Genomic DNA, 19,963 nt, shown 5'->3' with positions numbered 1-19,963 from the left:
TTTGTATCTGACTACATTGTCAAATTCATTTATTAAGTCTAATAATTTTTTGATGGAGTATTTAGGATTTTCTATGTACAGTATCATGTCACCTGTGAATAATGACTATTTTACTTCTTCTTTTCCAATTTGGATGCCTTTTATTTCTTCTTGTCTGATCGCTATGGCTAGTACTTCTAGTACTATGTTGAACAGGAGTGGTGAAAGTGGGCATCCCTGTCTTGTTCCTGTTCTTTAGGGAAATGGTTTTAGTTTTTGCCCATTGAGTATGATGTTGGCTGTAGGTTTTTCATATAAGGCTTTTATTATGTTGAGGTATGATCCCTCTATTCTCTCTTTGCTGAGCATTTTTATCAGAAAAGGGTGTTGGACTTCGTCAAATGCCTTTTCTGCATCAATCGATATGATTATGTGATTTTTGTCTCTCAATTTGTTTATGTGATGTATCACGTTTATTGATTTGTGGATATTGTACCAGCCTTGTATTCCTGGAATAAATCCCACTTGGTCATGATGTATAATTTTTCTAATGTAATGCTGGATCTGGTTTGCTAGAATTTTTTTGAGGATTTTAGCATCTATGTTCATTGGGATATTGGCCTGTAATTCTCTTTCTTTGTGGTGTCTTTATCTGGTTTTGGGATTAGGGTAATGCTGGCTTCATAGAAAGAGCTTGGAAGTGTGCCTTCCTCTTGAATTTTTTGGAATAGTCTGAGAAGGATTGGCTTTAGTTCTTTAAATGTTCAGTAAAACTCCCCTGTGAAGCCATCTGGTCCAGGGCTTTTGTTTGCAGGAAGCTTTTTGATTACTGTTTCAATTTCATCAGTAGATATTGGCCTAGTCAGGTTTTTTTATTCTTCCTGATTGAGTTTTGGAAGGTTGTATTTTTCTAGGAATGTGTCCATTTCTTCGTGGTTGTCCAGTTTGTTGGAGTAGAGTTGTTCAGAGTTGTTCATAGTAGTTGTTCATTGAGGGGCCCTGGCGCCAAGCACCTGGAGCTGAGGGGCCCTGGCGCTGAGGGGCCCAGCTTGGATGGGCAGTTATTCAAGCACCTGATTCCCCTTTGTATATCAGTAGGGTCAGTTGTTACTTCATCTCTTTCATTTCTGATTTTGTTTATTTGGGTCCTCTCTGTTTGTTTCTTGGTGAGCCTGGCGAGAGGTTCATCAATCTTGTTTATCCTTTCAAAGAACCAGCTCTTGGTTTCATTGATCTTTGTATTGTTTTTTGGTCTCTATGTTGTTTATTTCTGCTCTGATCTTTATTATTTGCTTCCTTCCAGGTACTGTGGGCTTTTCTTGTTGCTCTCTTTCTAACTCTTTGAGTTGTAGGGTTAGATCATTTATTGCCAGTTTTTCTTGTTTTTTGAGTTAGGCCTGTAGAGCTATGAACTTCCCTCTCAGGACTGCTTTTGTTGTGTCCCATAAATTTTGGATTGTTGTGTTTTCATTGTCATTTGTTTCCAGGATGCTTTTTATTTATTCTTTGATTTCTCTTGTAACCCAGTCATTGCTTAATAGCATGCCATTTAGTCTCCAAATGTTTGATTTTTTTCATTGTTTTTATTGTAGTGGATTTCTAGTTTTATGCCATTGTGATCTGAGAAGATGCTTGTTATGATTTCTATTCTCTTGAATTTGAAGAGACTTTGCCTGTGTCCTAATATGTGGTCTATCTTTAAAAATGTCCTGTGTGCACTGGAGAAGAATGTATATTCTGTAGCTTTGGGGTGAAATATTCTGAAGATGTCAATTAAGTCCATCTGATCTAGTGAGTCATTTAGGGTTGCTGTTTCTCTGCTGATTTTTTGTTTAGTGGATTTATCCAGTGGTGTCAGTGGGGTATTAAAGTCCCCTACTATGGCTGTATTGCTATCGATCTCTCCCTTGACATCTTCCAGAAGTTGTTTTATGTATTTGGGTGCTCCTGTTTTGGTGCATAATTTTACCAGAGTTATATGTTCTTGTTGAATTGCTCCCTTTAGTATTATGTAGTGGCCTTCCTTATCTCCTGTTATGGCCTTTACTTTGAGGTCTATTTTGTCATATAAGTATTGCAACCCCAGCTTTTTTCTCATTTCCATTTGCCTGAAAAAAATTTTCCATCCCTTCATTCTCAGTCTGTGTGAATCCTTTGTTCTGAGGTGGGTCTCTTGCAGACAGCAAATATATGGGTCATATTTTCTTATCCATTCATCTACCCTGTGTCTTTTGATTGGAGCATTTAATCCATTTACATTTAATGTTATTATTGAAAAGTACTTGTTTGTGGTCATTTTTATTCTTAATGTTTGTGTTTCTTCTTGTCTTTCTGTTTCTTCTTTTTACAGCAGTCCCTTTAGCATTTCTTGCATTGCTGGTTTGGTGATAATAAACTCTCTTAGCCCTTTTTTGTCTCTGAAGCTCCTGATTCCACCTTCAATTGTGAATGATAGCCTTGCTGGGTATAGTATTCCTGGATTCAGTCCCTTGCTTTGCATCACTTTGTATATTTCATTCCATTCCCTTCTGGCCTGGTGTATTTCTGTTGAGAAGTCAGCTGATATTCTAATAGGAGATCCCTTGTAGGTAACTTTCTGTCTCTCTCTGGCAGCCTTTAAGATTCTTACTTTGATGTTGGTGTTTGCCAATTTAATTATGATGTGTCTTGGTGTTGGTCTTTTGGGGTTCATCATGTTTGGCACACTATGTGCTTCTTGGACTTGTGTAGTTTTTTTCTTGCCAGTATCAGGGAAGTTTTCCGTCATTATTTCTTCAAACAGGTTTTCTATTCCTTGCTTCTCCTCTTCTCCTTCTGGTACCCCTATTAAGCGAATGTTATTTTCGTTTTGCATTGTCCCAAAGCTCCCTTAGGCTCTCCTCTTGCTTTTTAAGTTTTTTTCCAGTTGCTCCTGTGTTTGTGTTTTTTCCTACCTTGTCTTCTAATTTGCTGATGTGGTCTTCCAGTCTGCTGTTTAAGCCTTCCATTGTGTTCTTTATTGCAGCTATGTCGTTCTTCTTTTCCTTTTGGTTCCTTTTCATGTTGGTGACAGTCTCATTTAGCTCCTTAGAATTCTCATTGAGTTGTGTGCATTTGTCATCCAGCCGTTTGAGCATCCTTATGACCATTACTCTGAATTCTTTCTCTGATAAGTTAGTAACCTCAATTTCATTTAACTCCCTTTCTAGTGATTCCTCTTTTTCTTTCCTTTGTGGATTGCTTTTTTGTCTTCCCATGTTTAGCTGTAATGTTTTAATCGTAGCTCTGATTGCTTTGCTACCTAGTTTTTTTAGGGTATGGTGCTACTGGTGTGACCTCGGAAATCTCCTGGGTTTGATAGTCTAGTGTAGCTCCCTACTTGAGCTATTTGGGTTCTCCTGATGTAGGCCTGCAAGCTGGGAAGGTGCAACTGAGGTGTCTAGAAGTCAGCAGCCATGGAAGTGGTGTTCTAATTTTTGCTGTCTTATGCCCTTGGTTGAAATCACTCGTGCCCCACAGGGACTCACATTGGCACCCAGGAACCGTCTATTGGGGTGGTGGAGCTCAGGAAGCCTGCATTCTGGCAAGGCATGACTGTGGTGTCCAGAGTTCTGTAGTTGTGGGGTGGGCAGACTCAGCTTTTGCTGCTGCCTCCATTGTTGGATACAGGTGATCCAAGCTGCAGTTCACAGAGGCTCTGTGGTGTGTTTGCCAACAGGGTATACTGACACACTCTGAAGGGCCCTGGCACTGAAGCCACTGGATTGCAGTGTCTGTGGGCAGGTATCCCAGAAGAGGGAATTCAGCGTTTCTGCAGCCCAGCAGTGCACCCCTATTTTCTTAAGTGCATGTCCAGCGTGGCTCACAGTGGCGCCCCAGGGCTGCCTGTGGAGCAGTGGTCTTGGGAGACCTGCATGCTGGAAAAGCCTGCACCTGTAGTGTCCAGAGTTCTGCAGCTGTGGGGTGGGGAAACTCAGTTTTTGCTGATGCACCTGTGGTGGATAGGCTCGTGTTCCCAGTGGCAGCACACAGGAGCACCTGCAGTGAGTTTGCTAGCGCAGGTACAGTGAAACACTCTGAAGGACCCTGGCACCCTTAATCGAGGCGTCTTTGGGCAGGTATCCAGGATGGGTGAATTCAGAATTTCTACTGCCCAGGGGAGTGCGTCCCTATTAGTACAAGATCGGACCCAGCAGAGGCTCACTGTGGCTTCCCAAAGTGCCCTGTGGATAGATGGGCTCGGGGGAATGTACAACTGTAGCAGTGCAGTTCACCAGCGCTGAGCTCTGCCACACTCTGAGGGGCCCTGGCGCTTAAGTTGCACAGCTGGGTGTGTGTGGGCAGTTATTCAGGCAGAAGGAATTCAAAATTTCTACTGGGGAAGAGTGCGCCTGTGTCTGTAAAAATCACACCCAGCTGAGGCTCACAGTGACTCCTATTGAGTGGTGTGCCTCAGAGACCTGTGCGTTGGAGACACGCGAATGCAATGTGGAAGGTCTGCCACTGAGGAGGGGGAGGCTGCACTTACTGCTTCGGGTGTGGTGCTCCTTTGGAGGTGGAGATCCCAGGGTCTGTGAGTCTGCGGGTGTGGCTGCAGGATTTTGGCTGGAGTGGCTGCTGGGTCGCGGGCAGTGTCCAAGGACTGTCTGAGTGGTGGTGGTGATGAGTTTCTAGAAGAGGCCACTCTCCCCTTCAAGATGGCGTGGGCTCTGTGCCCAAGTCCCGCAGTCAGGGGAGTGCCTGCAGTGGTGGTAGTCTCTCCCTGTCCCAGAGAGCCTGGTCTGCCAGCCTCTGCTGCTCCTGCCGGATTTAACTGTCCCTCACTCACTCAGACACACACCACACATCCACACACTCTCCTTTCATCCCCTCACTCGCTCACCTATCCCTCACCTCCGTCCTGCCAGCCGCCATCTTTTTTTTCAGTCTATATGAGTATTTTATATATTTTCTATATTGACCCCTTATCAGATGTATCATTGGCAAATAGGTTCTCTCACACAGTGGGTGGTTCCCTTTTCATTTTTATGGTGGTTTCTTTTGCTGTCCAGAAGCTTTTTATTTTGATATAGTCCCATTTGTTTATTTTCTCTTTAGTTTACTTTGCCCTGGGAGATGTATCTGTAAACAGATTGCTACATGAGATGTCTGAGATTTTGCTGCCTATGTTCTCCTCTAAGATTTTTATGGTTTAATGCCTTACATTTAAGTCTTTTACCCATTTTGAGCTTATTCTTGTGTATGGTGTAAGTTGGTGATCTAATTTTATCTTTTTGCATGTGTCTGTCCAGTTTTCCCAGTACCATTTGTTGAAGGGACTCTCTTTACTCCCTTGTATGTTCTTGCCTCCTTTGTCAAACATTAATGGACCTTAATGGTGTGGATCAATTTCTGGGCTCTCTGTTCTGGTCTATTGGACTATATGCCTCTTCTTGTGCCATTATCAGGCTATTTTGGTTATAATGGCTTTTTAGTATAGTTTGATATCTGGCATTGTGATCTCTCCTACTTTGTTCTTCTTTATCAAGATTGCTGTAGCTACTTGGGGTCTTTTATAGTTCCCTATAAATTTTTGAAGTATTTCTTCTAGATCTGTGAAATATGCCATTGGTATTTTAATAAAGATTGTGTTGAATCTATAGATTGCTTTGGGTAGTATAGATATTTTAATGATGTTAATTCCTCCAATCCATGACCATAATATACATTTCCATTTGTTTGTATCTTCCTCTATTTCTTTTTTCAATATCCTATTGTTTTTCAAGTACAGGTCTTTTACCTCCTTGGTTAAGTTATTTCTAGGTATTTTAGTTTTTGTTCTTGCTGTAATTGTAAATGGGAATGCTTTTTTAGTTTCTCTCTCTGAGAGTTCATTATTGGTGCATAAAAATGCCATCAATTTATGGATGTTGATTTTGTATCCTGTTACCTTGCCTAATTACTTTATTAAGTCTAGTATTTTCCTGGAGGAGTCTTTAGGGTTTTCTATGTACAATATCATGTCATCTTTGAATAATGAGAGTTTTACTTCCTTCTTTCTAATTTGAATGCCTTTTATCTCCTCTTTTTATCTGATTGCTATGGCTAGGACTTCTAGTACTATGTTGAATAAGAGTGGTGAAAGTGGACATCCTTGTCTTCTTCCTGTTCTTAAGAGAATTTCTTTTAGTTTTTGCCCACAGAGTATTATATTGGCTGTAGTTTTGTCATATATAGCCTTTATTATGCTGAGGTATGATCCTTCTGTTCCCACTTTACTGAGAGTTTTTATCAAAAAATGGTGCTGGATTGTGTCAAATACTTTTTCTGCATCTATTGATATGATCATGTGGCTTTTATCTTTCTTTTTTTTAAATGTATTTTTCTTTATTTCAGAGAGGAAGGGAGAAGCAGAGAGAGACAGAAACATCAATGATGAGAGGCAATCATTGATTGACTGCCTCCTGCATGACCTACACTGGGGACTAAGCCCACAACCCAGGCATGTGACCTGACCAAGAATCGAACTGTGACCTCCTGATTTCATAGATCAACACTTAACCACTGACCTATGCCAGTGGGCTGTGGTTTTTATCTTTCAGTTGGTTTATGTGATATATCACATTTATTGACTTGCAAATATTGTACCATCCTTGCATCCCTGGAATAAATCCTACTTGATCACGATGTATGATCTTTTGAATATATTGCTGGATCCAATTTGCTAATATTTTTGTTGAGTATTTTAGCATCTATGTTCATCAGGGATATTGGCCTATAGTTTTCTTTCTTGTAATGTCTTTATCTGGTTTTGGAGTTACAATAATGCTGGCCTCGTAAAGGGAGCTTATAAGTCTTCCCTTCTCCTGAATATTATGGAATAGTTTGAGGAGGATAGGTGTTAGTTCTTCTTTAAATGTGTGATCAGATTCTCCCGTGAATCCATCTGGTCCGGGACTTTTGTTTGCTGAAAGCTCTTAAATTACTGCTTTAATTTCATCAGTGGTTATTGTCCTACCTAGGTTTTCTGATTCTTCCTGATTTAGTTTTAGAAGATTGTATATTTTTAGAAATTTGTCCATTTCACCCAGGTTGTACAGTTGGCATGTAGTTGTTTGTAGTATTTGCTTCCAATCCTTTGTATTTCTGTGGTGCCCATTGTTATATTGCCTCTTTCACTTCTGATTTTATTTATTTGGGTCCTCTGTTTTTTGATGAGTCTGGCTAGGGGCTCATCAATCTTATTTATCTTTTCAAGGAACCAGCTCTTGGATTTATTGATCTATTGTATTATTATTTTTTTAGTCCCTATGTCATTTATTTCTGCTCTGTCATTTATTTCTACTCCCTCTGAGCATTTTTTGCTGTTCTCTTTCTAATTCATTTAATTGTAGGATTAGATGGCTCATTAGTTGTTTTTCTTATTTCTTGAGGTAGGCTTGTAGTGCTATGAACTTCCCTCTCAGGACTGCTTTCCCATAGATTTTGGGTGGTTATGTGTTCATTTTCATTTTTTTCCAGGAAGTTTTTAATTTCTTGCTTGATCTCATTGGTAACCCATTCATTTATATATATAAAAGCCTAAGCGACTGGCCAACTGGCCAACTGGCCAACTGGCTGACTGGCTGACCATCCGGTAGCTATGATATGCACTGACCACCAGGGAACAGAAGCTCATTGCAGGAGTGGAAACCACAGGCATGGAAACATGGAACAGACTGATGAATCTCAGAGGGAAGAAGGGAGGCGGGGGTGGGAAGAGATTATCCAAAGATCTTATATGCATACTAGAGGCCCATGCACCAATGGGTTCTCTTGGCCTGGCCTACAGGGATCGGGCTTCAACCAGCTCTCCAACATCCCTCGAGGGGCTCTGGATTGCGAGAGGGTGCAGGCCAGGCTGAGGGACCCCACCAGTGCATGAATCTGTGCACTGGGCCTCTAATTGTTTAATAACATGCTATATAGTCTCCATGTATTTGAGTGTTTTTAAATTTTTTATTGTAGTTGATTTCTAACTTCATGCCATTGTGATCTGAAATGCCTGGTTTTATATCAATCTTCTTGAATTGGTATAGACTTGTTTTGTGCCCTAACGTGTGGTCTATCTTTGAGAATGCCCCATGTGTGCTTGAGGAGAATGTATATTCTGTTGTATTGGAGAGAAATGTTCTTTAAATATCAGTTATATTTATCTGATCTAGTATGTCATTTAAGGCCTCTGTTTCCTTATTCATTTTTGTCTAGAGCAGTGGTTCTCAACCTTCCTAATGCCGCGACACTTTAATACAGTTCCTCATGTTATGGTGACCCCCAATTTCATTGTTACCAATTGAACATAATTAAAGCATAGTGGTTAATCACAAAAACAATACGTAATTATGTATGTGTTTTCCAATGGTCTTAGGCAATCCCTGTGGGTCATGACCCACAGGTTGAGAACCTCTGGTCTGGAAGATCTATCCAGTGATGTCAGTGGGGTGTCAAAGTCCCTTACTATGACTGTATTACTGTCAATCTCTCCCTTAAAGTCCATCAATACTTGTTATATATAGTTGGGTGCTCCAGTATTGGGTGCATATATGTTTACAAGGGTTATATTTTCTTGTTGAATCATTCCCTTTAGTATTAAGAAATGGCTTTCTTTATCTCTTTTTATGGTCTTTGTTTTGAAGTCTATTTTATCTAATGTGAGTGTTGCTATCCCAGCTTTCTTTTCCTATCCATATGCATGGAATATATTTTCCCACCCCTTTACTCTCAGTCTGTGTGTATCTTTTGTTCTGAGGTGGGTTGCTTGTAGACAGCATATATATGGGTCATGTTTTCTTACTAATTCAGTCACCCTATGTCTTTTGACTGGAGCATTTAATCCATTTACATTTAAGGTTATTATTGATAAGTATTTCTTTATTGCCATCTTTATTTTATTTATGCCTTATGATCCTCTGTCCCCACTTTTCGTTTTCATAGAGCAGTCCCTTTAACATTTCTTGCATTTCTGTTTTGGCGGTAATATACTCCTTAACCTTTTTATGTCTGGAAAGCTTTTTATTTCACATTCAATTTTAAATGATAGCCTTGCTGAATATAGTATTCTTGGGTTTAGGCCCTTGCTTTTCATTACTTTGAGTACTTCATGCCACTCCCTTTTGACCTAAAGTGTTTCTATTGAAAAGTTAGCTGACATTTTAATGGGAATTCCTTTACAGGTACTTTTCTGTCTCTCTCTTGCTGCCTTTAAGATTCTTTCTTTGTCTTTAACATTTGCCATTTTAATTATGATGTGTCTAGGTGTGGGTCTCTTTGGGTTCATCTTGATTGGGACTCTCTGTACCTCCTAAACTTGTGTGACATTTTTCTTCACCAGGTTGGGGAACTTTTCTGTCATTATTTCTTTAAACAGGTTCTCTGTTCCTTGCTGAACTTCTTACCTTTCTGGTATTTCTATAATGTGGATGTTGTTACATTTCATGTCATCCCAGAGTTCCTTTAAGCTATATTCCTGCTTTTTAATTACTTTTTCCATTTGCTGCTTTAATTGGGTATTTATTTCTATCTTGTCTTCCAAATTGCTGATTTGATCCTCTGCTTCATTCAATCTACCTTTAATATCTTCAAGTGTGTTCTTGATTTCAGATATATCATTCTTCATTTCTGCCTGGTTCTTGTTCATGGCCTCTATTTCTCTTTTCATGCTATTGTAATTTGCACTAAGTTCCTTAAGCATCTTTATAACCATTGCTTTGAACTCTATGTCTGATAGGTTGCTTGCCTCCATCTCATTTATTTCTTTTTCTGGAGATTTCTTCTTTTCTCCCATTTGGGGGTTGCTTTTGTGTCTATCCATTTTACCTGTCTCTGTATTTACTTCTATGTATTACATAGAACTGCTATGTCTTCCAGTCTTTGTGGGATGGCCTAGTGTAGAAAGTGTTTTGAAGGGTCCAGTGGTGCAGTCTCTGTGTTCACCTGAGCTAGATGCTCTAGGAATACTCCTTGTGTGCATTATTTGGGCTCTCCTGTTGTAATTGGGACTTGATTGTTGATGTCCCATTCCTGGGAAGGATATCCCCTTGGACTTGCTGCCAGTGAGGTTCAACCCCAACATCTTTGTGCCAGCTGTTATACAGTGCTAACAGAATGGAAAAAGACACAACAAGGCCAAACCAAAGCACCACAAAAATCAAGCTACTCAGTGCATCAACAACTGGAAAGACTAAAAGGAAAAAGAAGAGAAAGCAAAGAAAAGCACAGAAAAATATAAAAAGAATGCTAAAAGACATGTGACCAAAGATTTAGAGGTGATACAAAGAAAAAAGAAGGCAAAAAAAGGCTATATGGAAGCAAGGAAGAAGCTAAAAGAACTAGTATAGGTGGAAAAAAGAAGAAGAAACAGGAAATAAATGAAATAATAATAATGAAATTAAAGCATAGTAATAATGGGTATATGAAGTTATAAATAGGAAAAATAAAAACAGAAAAGAAATGGGAAAAAAGAGAAAAACAAAACAAGAAAAAAAATAATAATGAAAGGCTAAAGTAGAATAGAATCAAAGGAAAGAGAGAAAATAGAGATATGCAATAAAAAAGAAGAAAAAAGAGTGTGTGTGGGAACAACAAAAAACAAAAAATCCACTCAGACACACACACACATCAAAAAACCAAACCACACACACTCACACACTCAAAGACCTTTGGGTCCGCTGGCTGGAGTTGTGGGGATAGCTGGATTTTGTTCTGATGTTGAATCTGGTCCCTTGGTGTGTCTGTTCTGAATCACTGCCCTTTTTGCAACCTGATTGAGGTCTGAGAGGTTGAAGCCCCTAGTAGTCCAGTGGTCAGACCTCCTTGGCCCAGAGGCTGGGTCTGCCTTGAGTCTCACACTTTTTCCCTGTTCTGAGCTGTACTCCCTTTCCCCATGGAGTTGGACCTGTAAGTGTCAGCTACAGGTGCTAGGGGTCCCACTAGTGCTCCACTAGCTGGTGGCCCCAGGAAGTACTTGTAGTGGGGGAGGGGGCATGCATGAGGCCCCCTGGCATTCCACTCCCTGGCTGTCTCAGTCAGTGCCTGTGTCAGTGGACGCTTGTGAGGTCCCGCTGGTGTTCTACTAGCTGCCCCTCTCGAGCAGTGGATGCAGCAGAATGCAGGTGAGGTCTTGCTGTCCTTCAACTTACTGCATGGTCAGAGTTCAAGGCTAGTCTGGGTGGTGGTGATGCTGTGTTCCTAGCCGCTGCCACTCTCCCCTTCAAGATAGTGTGGTTTCTGAACCAGAGTCGTGCCCACCCAGGGAATACCTATGGTGGTAGCAAGGGCTCTTTGTCCTGGAGAGCCTGAACCACCCGCCCCGAGACTCCTACAAGATCTGACTGGTAAACACACACACACACACACACACACACACACACACACACACACACCCTGCACATCCACACACTCTCTTCTCACTCCCTTACTCACTCACTCTCTCCCTCACTCCAGTTATTCCAGCCACCATGTTGGAATCTCCAAAAAAGATCATTAAATTATATTCTGTGGCAGTGAAGTACTGCTTTAAGAAAAGGCTAATAAGTTCAGATTTCCCTTTTAGAGAGGTCATTTTTGCTACGTGAGTGGAGAATGGTTTGGAGGCAGGAAAGACTGGATAAGGAGATCCTTGATGAAAAGATCCTCAATTTAGGAAATGGTAGTAATAATTGAGATCTTAGATGAGAGAAGGAGAAATTGAGGAAAACTCCCAGGTTTCTGGTTTGGGCAGCTGGGAAGATGTTGATACCATTTACTGGTACAAGAAAACAGGGAAGAGTGAAACAGATATGAGAGATGATGATTTAATATTTATGAAGAAATAGAACAAAGCTTTGAGTTATCTGAGGCTTTTGGAGTGGGTTCTGAGCATTCTTAGCAGTCAGATAACTTTCAAATACGTTTTATTTCAAAAAAAGTTTGTGTTAGTGTTTTCTTTGTTTCTAGGGGAGAGGGTTGCTATGGAGACTAATGATGTCATAATTCCCTCCGGTGAACCAGTTAGAGCACTCTGGTAGTTCTGGCTCAGTCTTCAGGCTGAAGGCTGTCATCCCCTCCTGGCCACAGATGTAATGTATAGAAAAGTGTGGGTGTGGGAGTTGGAGGCGGGTGAAGGGATACAGGTTTTGCTTTGTTTTCAGCTTTATAAGAAGGATGAGACTAGAATCCTCAATTTCCAAATACTTTGGTTCCAAACTTGATTTTTTTGGTTCATGGTTCAGAGGGGCACAATTTTCCCAAATCTTGATAGGCAGGCATGCAGAAAGTTCCCAAATGTGTTTCCAGTCACATTTAGTCATTTGGTTATTTGAAGTAAGATAAAGTTAAAATGTATTTTTTTTTCTTAGAGTGGAATTTCAAGGTATTAAATTTTAGAGAAATGGCTTTCATTCGTTTGGATGTCAGATGCCTATATGCCATTCTTATTTGCACAGCATTTGGCTCTACTTTGTCTTCAAACACTGAGATAAAAGGTAAACCAACAATGGAGTAGTTTTAAAATTAGGGTTATTAACTGCCTTTTCAACGTTCCCTAAGAAAATGCATGACAAGTAGGTGGATTGTTATTGGAATTAATGTATAAGGTAACTGATGATAAATATTTTGTGGGATAAAAACCAAACTTAAGCCAAACTCAATAGCTATTTATACATGAGACTGACTAGTAAGAACATATATATTTGTTCATGGGCTTCCTGAATTAATTCCAAAACATTTATAAATGTTTTATATAGTTTTATCTAATGAATAGGTAAATTATCTGAAACCTCACTGCCTAGTACCCAACTAACTGAAACTTTCCTTAATTACTATCCTTAACTTTTTAAAAAAAACCTGCCACAACTTCTTTCTGTGGATATTTTCCCCCTCACCTCAGTGTTATAAAGTATTAAAATGAATGACACAATAGAAATGAGAGAGATTTAGCAGCAGAAAGGCAGCATGAGGGTCATAGTATAGTACTGCTAGCTTTGCTAGTACAAAAGTTTATAGAATACTAGAGGCCTGATGCACGAAATTCATGCACTCATGGGGGGGGGGCGGTCCCTCAGCCCAGCCTGCGCCCTCTTGCAGTCCGGGAGCCCTCAGGGGATGTCTAACTGATGGCTTAGGCTCCCCGCGGGCCTAAGCCAGCAGTTGGACATCCTTAGCACTGCCTTGGAGGTGGGAGAGGCTCCCGCCACTGTCACTGTGCTCACCAGCTGTGAGCCTGGCTCAGAGCTTCTGGCTGAGCAGCGCTCCCACTGTGAGAGTGCACTGACCACCAGGGGGCAGCTCCTACCTTGAGCATATGCCCCCTGGTGGTCAGTGAGCATCATAGTGACAGGTTGTTCTGCCTTTGGGTCGATTTGCATATTAGTCTTTTGTTATATAGGATTTATTTGTTTTTGTTGCTTTTGAGTTACCAGATGGGGGAGTCATTGCCTCCCACTGCCTCTTCCCCCCAATATAAAAGGGGCTGTTTCCAGATGTCACTCTATTCAGCTGCCTGCCACTTCTTGAATCCTCCCAAAGAGTGGCCCTGGTTTGCCATACTTTAGGTATCACTCTGAACATTAGTTTACTAGAGGATTTAATTAATGAGATTAAACCAACAAGATCTGCCTAATCTTAAGGCCTTTAGTCTTGTAGTTGTCTTTTATATTTTCTATACCTTTTTTGTATGTGCTATGATGTTATATGGATTTAGTATGCACTGAATTAATACTGTTTGGTTCTTGCTATTAGAGAGATTTATGTAATAAAGTGTCCCCATCCTAGACCAAATTATGATCTATATGACCATAGAGATAACTCCGTGTTGAAATTTTTGTTTCTGTGAAAACTTAGTACCTAGCTAGGCAAAACCACATTTTGCATATGCGATTTCTGAAAGAGGGGATAACTATATAGCAGTAATCCAGATTTTTAAACTGCTCTATTGAGATATAACTTTCTAAAATATGTTTTTATTTATTTCAGAGAGGAAGAAGGAGGGAGAGAAAATCATCAGCTGCCACCTACATGCTCCCCACTGGGGATTGTGCCCACAACCTGGGCATGTGCTCAGACTGGTATTGGAACCATGACTTCCTGGTTCATGGGTCGACACTCAATCACTGAGTCACACTGGCTGGGCAAGATATAGTTTAAAAGTGCATTGTTCTGTGGTTTTTAGTATATTCACAAAGTTGTGTAACAGCCACTAGTATCAAATTCTAGAATATTTACATCACCCCAAAAAGAAACCTCATATCCATTCAGTAGTCCTGCCTCATCCTTCTCTCCCTCCAGCCCCTGGCAACCACTAATCTGTTTTCTGTGTCAGTGCATTTGCCTATTCTGGATATTTTATATAAATGGAATCATGCAATATGTGGTCTTTTGTAGTAGCTTATTTCATTTAGCTTTATGTTTTCAAGGTTCTTCATAGTGTGGCATGTATCCATTGTATAGATGAACCACAGTTTATTTATCCATTCATCAGTTGATGGACATATGGAAGTAATCTAGATTTAGCAATCTTTGTCATTAGATACGGGAGAAAACTAAAAATATTTTTATTTTATTTCAGTTAATCCTCCTGAGGATTTTGAGATAGTGGATCCTGGATATTTAGGTTATCTCTATTTGCAATGGCAACCTCCACTGTTTCTGGATAATTGTGAGGAACACACAGTAGAATATGAATTAAAATACCGAAACATTGATAGTGAAAACTGGAGGGTAAGTAAAGCATGCATTTGTGATATCAGAGCAATTATTAGGAGTTTTCTTATGATTCCTAATGTCAGTATCTACTCTAATTCCTGTATCTCAATAGCTATTATTAAGATACTAGAGGCCTGGTGCATGACATTTGTGCACTGGTGGGGGGGTCCCTCAGCTTGGGACCCCTTGGGGGATATCTGTCTGGCAGTTGGACATCCCCCAAAGGGTCCTTAGCTCTGCCACGGAGGCAGAAGAGGCTCCCACCACTGCCACTGCACTTGCCAGCCATGAGCCTGGCTTCTGGCTAAACAGCACTCCCCCTGTGGGAGCACACTGACCACCAGGGGCAGCTCCTGCATTGAGTGGGAGTGCCACTGCTGGTCACCTGCCATGTTTCACGCCGACCTTGGTAGTCAGTGTGTCATAGTGACCAGTCATTTCCCCGTTTGGTTGATTTGCATATTAGCCTTTTATTATATAGGATAACAAGCCACTGTGGCTGCTGCTCTCTACTGTGCTTCTTGCCACATCTATTTTCACCCCATCCAGTATTAAGACTACCATTGGAAGTATATAGAAAAATACTTGGTCCCATGAAATATGAACTTGAAGAGTACTTATATGTTTTATAATATTTCATAGTTACTTATATACCTGTATATGGGTCTTATATATGCTACTCAACTGTGAGATTTTACTCTGTGGGAATCAAGCCTTATCTCTGTACTTACCCCACAGAACATAACATGGTTATTTACATATATTGTACTAAGTTGAAGTATTAACTATTTATATAGTCAACAAGCATGTTCATTTAAAGATATCTGTTGTACAAGGAATTCTGTTACCTTCCTAATTCAGCTAGGTAGTTTCAAGGGGCAATTCAAATCATTTACTGGGCAACATTTTGTGCCAGGCACTCTGCTAGGTATCAGGAATACAAGGATTAATGATATATGATTTTAGCCTTGGAGCTCACAATTTGTCTTGCTTTCTTCAGTTACCCCCAAGATTTTATTTTATATTATTTCTGAAGAATTCATATGGCATTTGAAAGGTACAAATCATTTGCCATGTAACATGTATATAGTATGTGAAATGTATCTGTTGATTTCAAGTTGGTTAAAGCTCAAATCCTGCCATAGAGCCTTTTTTTCTCTTCCAGATTTTTTTTGGTTTGTTTTTTGAATGAGATATTAAGATTCAAATGATCTCATCAAATAACATAATATACTGAAGTGAGTTCTGCCAGAAATATAATGGAGAAATTGTATCACACAATCATGATGAATTTTCTAGATATTGAAACTTCTCAGGGTATTAATGACTTATTAGCCATATTAATGTAGCTCATGATGCCATCACTGTTTCTAAGCTTGACTTTGTCTCATCTTTTTATCAGACCATCATCACTAAGAATCTCCTTTACAAAGACGGGTTTGATCTTAACAAAGGCGTTGAAGCAAAGATACATACAGTTCTACAAGGGCAATGTACAAATGGATCTGAAGTTCAGAGTTCATGGTCAGAAGCTAGTTATTGGACATCACCTCAAGGTTAAAACAAAGCTCTCCTTTCATTTTTAATATTGTCAGAACAATCCACATAGGGAAAAAGTCCTTTAACTCTTATACATGAGATTGCATGTACAGTTGAGAGTGTGGCACAAAATAGAATCCTTCTTAGGAGTGGGTGATTGGCCTTTTTAAATTTTTTATATTAGCAAACACATTTGGCAAAACCTACATCTTATTAGGCTAACATAGTTCCCAGTTTTGGGGTAATATTAATAAACATGCATGTGAGCATTTGCCAAATGTGTATATGCTTAGTTCTTGTGTATATGCTTGTAATAGTACTTACACTAGTAAATGAGCCCTCAAAAGTTTTTGATTTTGCAAGCCCCTTTGACAGTGAAGTGATTTCCAACAACTTCCTTTTGAAATACTCTTTTTTTTAAAGTGATGTATTCATACATTTTTATTTAATTTTTTCAAATGAACTAATTATACATTTGACAAATTACAATGATAATTTCTGATTGCAGCAAAAAATGTTTTCTTGTGAGAATCACTATAAAGTTATAATGTTGATACATTTCTTTTAATGTGAAAAGGCATAAAATTTCCTTTATAGACGACTTGTCATTTATCCATCATGTAATGTCAAATGCATCTATAATCCCTTAAAATAAGTATGATTCATTTGAGAAAATGAGCCAGATCAAATGCATCATTAAGAAAAAACATGCATACTAAACTATGAAGTCTACTGAGAACAAAAGTCATTATTTTTTAGAGGCCCAGTGCACAAAATTTGTGCACATATAGGGTCCCTAGGCCTGGCCAGTGATCAGGGTTGATCAGGTTCCTCCGCCTCCCTGCCTCCCTGCCTCCTCCTTCCCTTGCCACCTGTGCACTGCCACCACACTGTCCCGTCCCCCCCCCGCCTCCTCACCTCCTCCTTTTCTCGCCACCCATCCATACTCTGCCACCTCACAGTTCCCCCTGCCTCCCTGCCTCCTTCTTCCCTCCCTCCCTCAGTGCCCTGCCACCACTGCTGGTCACCTGCCATGTCAGTGCCCATCATAGGAGCAATCAAACTCCTGTTCTCCCAGTCAAACTCCTGAAGGGACACTTTGCATATTAGCCTTTTATATATGTAGACTAGAGGCCTGGTGCACAAATTCGTGCATGGGTGGGGTCCCTCTGGGTAGCCTGCAGGGATCGGGCTGAAACCTGCAGCCCAATGCCACCTGCAGCTCCTACCTGCTGCTCCCACTCATCCCAGCCCCACTGTGCCTGTCGTGGGCTCTCACCCAATCAGTCCCGATTGGGAGAGACTCACACTGCTGCAGCTGTGTTGGGGTCCAGCCCCAGCAGGTCCAGGGGTTCCCAAAGGTGTGGACGGAGTCAGCGAAGAAGAAATGACATGGAGGCAGCATTCAGGTGATCAGCATAGCCAGGTTCTCCAGCCAGGTTCTGTCTTTATTGTCCTGTTACATCTGTATTTATACCAGTTGATTTTAATCCTATTCATTCTATTCCAAAGGTAAGGGTGTTTCTTATCTTCATTCCAAGGTTACTCTACTGTTCTATTAAGCTACAAGGAAGTAACTGAAGGAGATTATCCTAAGTAAAGATTATGTAGCTTAAGCTTGATTATTCGTAGTTAAAGTGATTAACTACCCGCCTGGCAGTTAAGGGGTTTTACAGATTCCCTTCCTTAGTCCTAAACAACCTTTCTCAGAGAGGTGACCTTGGTTAAAACACATAGCACTAAGAAGGGGAGCAAACATATTAAGAACAGTATGCCGTATACGCCAGGTCCCTTGAAACGTAAGCTGTGCAGATGTTTCTTCCCTGTAGCGACTGTGTCAAGCAGCAAGGGTGGACTGGCTTCTGGCAAATTCCCCCATTTTTATTTTTTAAATGACAGCACGGGTAAATCAGTGGCCACCTCTCAGATTGGGTTGTTTAAGACTCAGAAGAAGACTTGTTTGTGACTTTGCCAACAGGTCAGTCTGAGGCTTAACCCTATATCGGCTCCCCACACAGCAGTGCTTGCCAACCATGAGCCCTGCATCTGGTGCCCTCCCAAGGGGAGTGGCCTGTGGGATCGGGCTGAAACCGGCTCTCTGACATCCCCCGAGGGGTCCCAGATTGCAAGAGGGCACAGGTCAGGCTGAGGGACCCCACCAGTGCATGATTTGGGCCTGGGAGGAACTGCAGGAGGACTCCAGGGCATGTCTGGCCCATCTCACTCAGTCCTGATTGGCTGGACCCCAGCAGCAAGCTAACCTACAGGTCAGAGCATCTGCCCCCTGGTGGCCAGTGCACGTCATAGTGACTGGTCAACCAGTTGACTATCTGCCCCCTGGTGGTCAGTGCACCTCATAGTGAGCAGTTGAGCAGCCTTAGCATATCATTAGCATATTAAAATTTGATTGGTTGTTTGGTTGTTCTACTGTTCGGTCTATTTGCATATTACCTTTTTATTATATAGGATTCCCCAATTCCTGATGGAGTTCTCAGAATATAGTTTCTCAGTTGATGAGTAGCAAATTGATTTATTGGTTAAATTAGCAACTATGGAATTATATATGCCAGTTATATTGAGAACAGTATAAAATAAATGGATAATTCACCAGAAACTGGCTTCTAGATTTTAATTTTAGTGACCTTGAAATAACATAATTTAGTACCAAATGTTTAAACACTCATTATAATTGCTAGCCAATGAAGTCAGCATTATTTATATCTGATCAGCTATCCAAAACTCATTAATTTTTCTTTTGAAAAAGGCAGTAAAAAATCCCAGAGAATAAGAGGGAGACTACTAATTAAAGGTCATGTTTACTAATCTAGCACCATAATTCCAGTCTGAGGACCTCCCAAGCTGCTAGGAAGAAGGGAAGAGGTGAGGATGTTGGGAAAGTAAGTGCAGTTCTTAACTTGTGGCCCCATTTGTGCTCGAAGCGAAGACTGAGACTGGATAGAAGGCAGAAGCTGTGGTTTGGGTGTGAAGGAGGGCCTAGAGATGAGGAGAGTCAGGATTTCCTGGAACCAGTGCTAGAGTTGGCCTCATGAACTAGGGGGTTTCTTCTTGGCATCCATGTCCTTTTTAATTTCAAGTTTTTTAACCAGGTTTGGCATGTCATAATTTTGAGCCAGACACATTTCAACCAGGTTGCCAAAAGTAAATCCAACCAGGCACTGGAGCATGATGTCAGCGAAGGCGGTGCGAAGGGCCCCTTTGAAATATTCTTGATTATGCTGATTGCTAAATGAAATGGAGAGGTCAAAGGAAAGGAAAAAAATCATACAGTGATTTCCCGAATGATTCATCACTGTGCCTTTCAAGCATTCACAGTTCATTTATTCCTTAGGAGATCTGGAAACTAAAATTCAGGATATGGATTGTATATATTACAACTGGCAATATTTACTGTGCTCTTGGAAACTTGGCATGGATGTCAACTTTGATACCAATTACTACTTGTTTTACTGGTAGGTGTTTTTATAATAAGAATTCCATATTAGGAAAATATCTATTAAAGTTAATCCGTTGTATGAGTAGCTGTATTTTTACTTAATTAAATTCATTTTATTTTTTCAGTGCTGTGTTTATTAAGTGTGTTTTACAATTATTTGGGTTTCATTTATTTTTTTGATATATTTTTATTAATTTCAGAGAGGGAGAGCGAGAGATAGAAACATCAATGATGAGAGAGAATCATTGATCGGCTGCCTCCTGCATGCTCTCTACTGGAGATCAAGCATGCAACCTGGGCATGTGCTCCCGCCTC

At 40.5% G+C, this 19,963-nt stretch overlaps 2 protein-coding genes across 3 annotated transcripts in view; one reads left to right on the top strand and one right to left on the bottom strand.

The window, feature by feature from the left end:
- The window catches only part of IL13RA2 (interleukin 13 receptor subunit alpha 2), a 92,463-nt gene that overhangs the window by 60,944 nt on the left and 11,556 nt on the right, over nucleotides 1-19,963 (top strand). The window contains exons 2-5 of one of the 2 annotated variants that reach the window (XM_081081473.1): nucleotides 12,312-12,437; nucleotides 14,519-14,670; nucleotides 16,058-16,211; nucleotides 19,544-19,664. In XM_081081473.1, the coding sequence (XP_080937599.1) occupies nucleotides 12,344-12,437; nucleotides 14,519-14,670; nucleotides 16,058-16,211; nucleotides 19,544-19,664 (521 nt within the window). In that variant the 5' untranslated portion in view covers nucleotides 12,312-12,343. Of the gene's footprint in view, nucleotides 1-11,845; nucleotides 12,438-14,518; nucleotides 14,671-16,057; nucleotides 16,212-19,543; nucleotides 19,665-19,963 lie in introns of those variants that run through there. The other variant, XM_081081472.1, reaches the window with a different exon arrangement.
- On the bottom strand, nucleotides 19,239-19,379 carry LOC308511430 (short transmembrane mitochondrial protein 1-like; the record flags this gene model as incomplete). The annotated part of the gene is made up of 1 exon (XM_081081474.1): nucleotides 19,239-19,379. The coding sequence occupies one exon, from the start codon at nucleotides 19,377-19,379 to the stop codon at nucleotides 19,239-19,241; it is 141 nt and encodes a 46-aa protein (XP_080937600.1).

The sequence above is a fragment of the Myotis nattereri genome, assembly GCF_964212035.1.
Source record: "Myotis nattereri genome assembly, chromosome: X".
Lineage (NCBI taxonomy): Eukaryota > Metazoa > Chordata > Mammalia > Chiroptera > Vespertilionidae > Myotis > Myotis nattereri.
The sequence above is the reverse complement of the archived record's forward strand: the minus strand, read 5'-3'. Positions and strand labels throughout refer to the sequence as shown.